This window comes from Styela clava, chromosome 4 (assembly GCF_964204865.1).
Source record: "Styela clava chromosome 4, kaStyClav1.hap1.2, whole genome shotgun sequence".
Classification (NCBI taxonomy): Eukaryota; Metazoa; Chordata; class Ascidiacea; order Stolidobranchia; family Styelidae; genus Styela; species Styela clava.
Genome location: NC_135253.1, coordinates 6002931 through 6008251, shown reverse-complemented (window position 1 = coordinate 6008251; position 5321 = coordinate 6002931). Strand labels below are relative to the sequence as shown.

The 5321-nt window shown below is 36.5% G+C and overlaps 2 protein-coding genes across 3 annotated transcripts; one reads left to right on the top strand and one right to left on the bottom strand.

Moving 5' to 3' along the window:
• On the top strand, window positions 1–417 carry LOC120325840 (hepatic lectin-like). Its single transcript, XM_039392002.2, has one exon. The coding sequence runs from the start codon at window positions 1–3 to the stop codon at window positions 415–417; it is 417 nt and encodes a 138-aa protein (XP_039247936.2).
• Window positions 418–929: 512 nt separating this feature from the next.
• On the bottom strand, window positions 930–3163 carry LOC120325966 (uncharacterized). Of its 2 annotated transcripts, XM_078111544.1 has the most exons (4): window positions 2824–3163; window positions 2166–2216; window positions 1861–1955; window positions 930–1249 (listed from the first exon to the last, which is right to left on the bottom strand). In XM_078111544.1, the coding sequence occupies exons 1-4, from the start codon at window positions 2990–2992 to the stop codon at window positions 1232–1234; spliced, it is 333 nt and encodes a 110-aa protein (XP_077967670.1). In that variant the 5' UTR covers window positions 2993–3163; the 3' UTR covers window positions 930–1231. The 2 variants fall into 2 exon arrangements, 1 of the variants encoding a protein (XP_077967670.1); XR_005567385.2 differs by lacking the exon at window positions 1861–1955 and having other exon boundaries at window positions 2824–3067.
• Between the last annotated feature and the right edge of the window lie 2158 nt (window positions 3164–5321).

Genomic DNA, 5321 nt, shown 5'->3' with positions numbered 1-5321 from the left:
ATGTTCAAACTACTACTTGTCATTGCATGTCAATTCATTCTTGTGAATTCGAACGGGAATGTTTTAAAACGAGCAGGGGAAGGATGGGCAGCTGCTGCTAATCAGTACAAGTATATTGTTGGGACGCATGGAATGCCATGGGCGTTTGCAAAAACTCTGTGTGAATCGAAAGGGGCAAAATTGGCGTCAAAAGGTATTCGAGATCCAATGGTGCGAGATTATCTATACAAATATTTTATACCGAACGGGGCTATGAGGGTATGGATTGGATTGACTGATTCCCAACAAGAAGGTCAGTGGAGGTGGCTCGACTCTGTGGAATCTACCAATGCTAACACTCCATGGAAGTTTTCATACCCGAAGAACCTTACTCCAGATAGAGATAGATTGTGCCAGTATGGGAAAGCCTGGCGGTAGTCAAATTATGGGCTCTCCATGCAAAAACAGATATTTGCCGCTTTGTGAACTCGAACCAACAGCATTCGTTGCGTTATAAGTAATGTTTGCTATCTGGCATGTCATATTCGGTGATTTTGTTAATGTGAAATGGTTCATCTCAATACACGTTTAATATACAATTAGGAATCAGTTTTATTTCCGATTACTAACCGATTAAGTAGCCCTGTACCACTTTTCGAACATATATATTTAATGGATTTTGTTTTTCATTACTGTATTTGTGTATTCCTTTTACGGTAAGCCTGTTATAAACGACGACAAATATGATGCGCCACACCAATTTTGAACTCGATTATTCCTGCATATCTGGCCTAAATATTCGTTTAATAAAATGTATATCATTGGTATTCAATTTTTCTTCGTATGTCAGCTAGCCAACATTCTACGCTTCAAACTGCATCTGAAGTTTTGGTTCAGGACATCTGACGCTGCCACCTGCTTTCTTTAGTTGCTTGAGAATTGAGATAGCCTACTATTAACCAAATCGTATTACATTTTAACAAAACGACTGGAAAGTAAAAAAAAGAAATTGAGTACGATGCACAATAGAACTTGGATAGTATTAATAACAAATTAGTTAACTAATGATTAATTAAAAAGCTTCGCCTTCAATTCTGAATGGCTGAACTTCAACAAACATATATATGCCTGTAAGCGGATGCATGGTATGGTCGACAAGTTTCCCATCGAAATAATACAGAAAATAAGTATTTTGGTAGAAGTATTTTCAACAGCTTGCTTGTTCCTTTGTATAAAATGCAGTATTTACATGTCAGCTTCTTTCAAATTTCTGCAATAATAATAGGAAAATTACATATATATATATATATATTAATAAAAAGGTATCTTCGCCCTTTCAATTCATAAATATCAATGGTGAATTCGCGGGATAAAATATCACATAAAATTACGTCTCATTCCATTATATAATTAATCCAACAGGCCTAATAGGCGTAAAATATTGCCTAAGTGCGCACTGTTCTATTTCAAGCACAAGTCTGCGCAGGATATATTTTTACAAAACCATGTGATATATTGAAGTCTTATAATGTCCGATGTTAATATCAACAAACCAACAGTGCAGAAATCGAAAAGTGTAATTTCGTAATTCCAAATGGGATATATCTCGGTCGTTACATACAGGCTGTAAAGTAACTAGGTCAGGGGTGGGCACTCTTTTTCGGCTCGCGTGCCAAAATCTGCTAAATTTAACGACAAAATTCTTCCTCGTGCCGACCAAAATTAAAACAATGCTTTGCTACTTTCAAAGCAAACAATAATAACCCTTTTGAACATGTACAGACAGATTCACTATTCGGGAAAATATCAGTCCAACAAATAAATATGATTACTTTTTTTATTCTATGTCAGTGAGATTTCTGCTGCTGATATAGATTTTACCTTGGGTTTATATTTTGTAACTTTCAAAGAAATATACGAACTACTGGTTTCATCTTCCAGGCTATTCCTATTACGAGATTTAATAAATTTCATACCTGAGAACAGAGATTTACAAGCATATGTAGATGAAAACATGTAGAGTAAAGCAGTTGCCTCGCCCGCATGCCGAATAAATGGGTTTGCGTGCCAAGTTTGGCACGTGTGCCAGGGGTTACCTGCTAGGTACTCGCACATTAAAAATTCTGGTACATTATATTTCAGCCAAAATTATGTTTTATGTGTAAGGAACAATTCGTTGTACTTACCATCGAATAGATTAGAAATGTCTTGTGTGAGTTCAACGACGAAAGTATCATCTGAAATAACACGCAATGGGTCATAGGATTCATGTCGCTAATCTCAGAATTTAGGGTTGAACAATACTGCACACAAACACGAAAGACATCAAAAGCAACATTACGCGCAGCGCGTCAAAGAGTGGTGATCGTGTAGCAAGATTTTTACAAACTCCAAGCCTCCAAATAATTTTATCATAATCAAAGAAGCTAGTGAAATGTTGAATCTTTGAGGTAAAATCAAAAACAAAAAAAAACGCTAAAACAGAAAAAATCTATTTGAATGACCCACACAAATATAATCGTTTTTATTTTAAGGAATTATTCGCGTGAATTACATCCGTTTCCCGGTTTAAACGAAGTCGACACGCGTAAGCTACATGGCCTTCTATATTAGAACGCCATGGTTGTCAGTATATTCCGGGACAACCGTAGCCCAGCCCGGGACGCCAGGCGTCAATTCCGGGACTGTCCCGGTCATTCCGGGGCGGTTGGTAGCCCTATTCATATGTATAGCTAGAACGCTCTTTTCTATTTTTTCTAAACTCACCGATGAACCTTCTAATAAATATGTTGATATTCCGTCATATATATTCACTGACAACGCTCCAAGAAAGTTAGTACTTACAGTTTGGAGATTCTTCAATACTTTGTTCTCTATTTAGTACACCCAACGATTGTATCAAGATGAGGATAAACACGCAGCCAAGCAGAAATCGAAGCATCTTTCTGACTTTGTAAGTACGGTGGCAAAACTTGTCACAGGAGCGCGATATAAATAGTTCGCACAACAACATTTCCTGTCGCCGGAAACTATGATTTGATAAATCAATCGTTGCAGCAACGCGGAAAAGACTTCATTTCCGCTGCAGAGTAGGCTAGTTTAATCCGTAGAACAACCAACAATATAACGAGATTGGAGTCTTCTGTTTCTGCAGCACTTCTATCTCAACTACGTTTTTATGACGTCACCACGGCGCCAACTTTTTGTACTGTTATCATTTTGTTCTATGGACCTTTCCCCGAGCATCGACTTCCTTGTTTACTTCGTGACATTGGCCAATCAGCAAGATGCAAAAAGTGACGTAACAATGCTCCCTTTTCGTATTCGCTTACACACTTTTCTCACTCAAACAGAATTTCAGGCGTGGTCGTAAACATTACCTCGTTTTCGCGTTTTTGAACTATATTCGTTAGTTTTAATTTGTGTTTTGGAAATTTAAATATAAATCAAATAACTCAATGATCACTCTGTCTTCTTAGGAGTTTTAAGGTATTTGCAGTAATAAAAAATTAGTGTAGAAATAGCTGTGATAAACTAGGCTAAAATTCTTTACTAGTACTTTTAATGAACAGATTGTTGTATGCGATGAATCATAATGATGGTTTGAAACAAATAGCCCATTTACAGGCGCCAATTCGCGAAACCACTCATAAAATAAGCACCGAAAATTTTGCAATGGGAAAGTATAGTAAGAGTTTTTCGGAGATCGAAGGTCGGGGAAAGGTCCATTACGGACGGAGGTCACTGTTTTTTTCTGAATGTCTGTTGTTACTTGTATTATATCGTGCTGTGTGCTGTATTTGGAATCTCCAGTAATATGCAACAAAAAAGCAAGTTCATATATCTGCAGATTATGGAAATGGCTCCACTTGGCACTCGACTTGTTGCATTGGCATGCAAACAATCAGTTAAAATAACTATTTGAACAAAGTTATTAACAGCAAACATATTACTAATTTTATTCACGATTGTTCATTTGTACATCATTTCAGTTTTCGAAAATATTTGAGAAACACTCTCAGAAATTATTGCCCAAGACAACCTTAATCGATATCAAATCACCTCTTGCGTTTTATAGGCTGTTCTCAGCTTTTGACCCAAAACCAGGCTCCGGTTTATACAACCAACTACCTGAACGAGTGGAGCTATAATTTCACCTTGGTGGGCAAGGGGATTGAACCCAAGATCTTTACAAAGTTCTGTAGGATGTACAAAAAAAGTAAATGCTTGGAAAGCTCATCTGGCTGGTAAGCGCGTGTCAACCTTGTGTATTTACGTTTTTCGTGTATGTGTTGAATCTTGAATGGTAGTTATAAATTCAGTAGGACAATTTTATCTTCATAGCTTTAAAGCTGTCCCATTATTTCTCGTATAGGCTACTGCCTGGGGATTATATACTTTTTGCTACATCCAAAATTGGCCACAATTCTGTCGACCTCAGTAGAGCAAGTTTTACAGTATAGCAGTTTTATTTTCAAATCTCACCAATCTCAGTGGTTCTTTCGTTTAAGAGCATTTGATAATGATTTGACGTAACGTAATTTACAGCCAGCTATTCTTAAACTCACACATGTATATATGCTTTTTAAACTTGGGGTCAAATACGATTAAACAATGACTGCTGTAAACTACAAAAGAAAATTGTAAAGGCTAAACTTATGATTTAGTGGGAATAATTCCTCGATTTCCCGAGGGTAAATGAAGATGATAAATTATAACTTTATTTCACGGTGCGATCGATGTAATTGAAATGACGTCGTCGCAATTTTGGAAGCGACAGTGCATTCAAGACCTTCTGTCTGTCTGTAATGTCAAATTTTAATTTATGGCGTGGGAGAACCGACTTAATTCAGCCAACAGTTGTGAATAATCTACGCTGTCTAGTCCATTGCCAACTTGCCTTGTAAATTCCTCTTTATCAAAACCTTGCAAATTACCATATACGATGTGTAAGCATTCTACAGAATATTTGAATATTGGCCTATTAGCATGACTAAACTAAGCATTATTGGATTATTCCAATGTCAAAACAAGGAGTATTTGCCTTTTAGACTAAATGTTAATGACCACACTAGAAAATATTGATCGTTACATAAGTTATTGACTTTGTCGTAAATCACGTAAGATAATAAGAGAAGAATCATTTATGCATATATATCACAGTGAATGTAGATAGACTATCATTTATCACAATCGATGTTAAAGATTGAAGGTGAGGCAAATTTACAAAAAGCTTAATTAATTAATTCTCTTCGACAAAGAGAATTACATTTATGGCGCTTGTTTCAAGGGGAAATCGAAACAAACACTCAGCTACGCTATGCTTTTTTACGCTCATATAA

What these genes read in the sequence shown, in the direction of transcription:
- LOC120325840 (XM_039392002.2), top strand. Translation starts at nt 1, where the DNA reads ATGTTCAAACTACTACTTGTCATTGCATGTCAATTCATTCTTGTGAAT.
- LOC120325966 (XM_078111544.1), bottom strand. Translation starts at nt 2,992, where the DNA reads ATGTTGTTGTGCGAACTATTTATATCGCGCTCCTGTGACAAGTTTTGC. An exon ending in TATTGAAGAATCTCCAAACT is followed by an intron (nt 2,217 to 2,823) that starts GTAAGTACTAAC and finishes GTGTTATTTCAG; the next exon opens with ATGATACTTTCGTCGTTGAA. An exon ending in CATTTCTAATCTATTCGATG is followed by an intron (nt 1,956 to 2,165) that starts GTAAGTACAACG and finishes CTCTGTTCTCAG; the next exon opens with GTATGAAATTTATTAAATCT.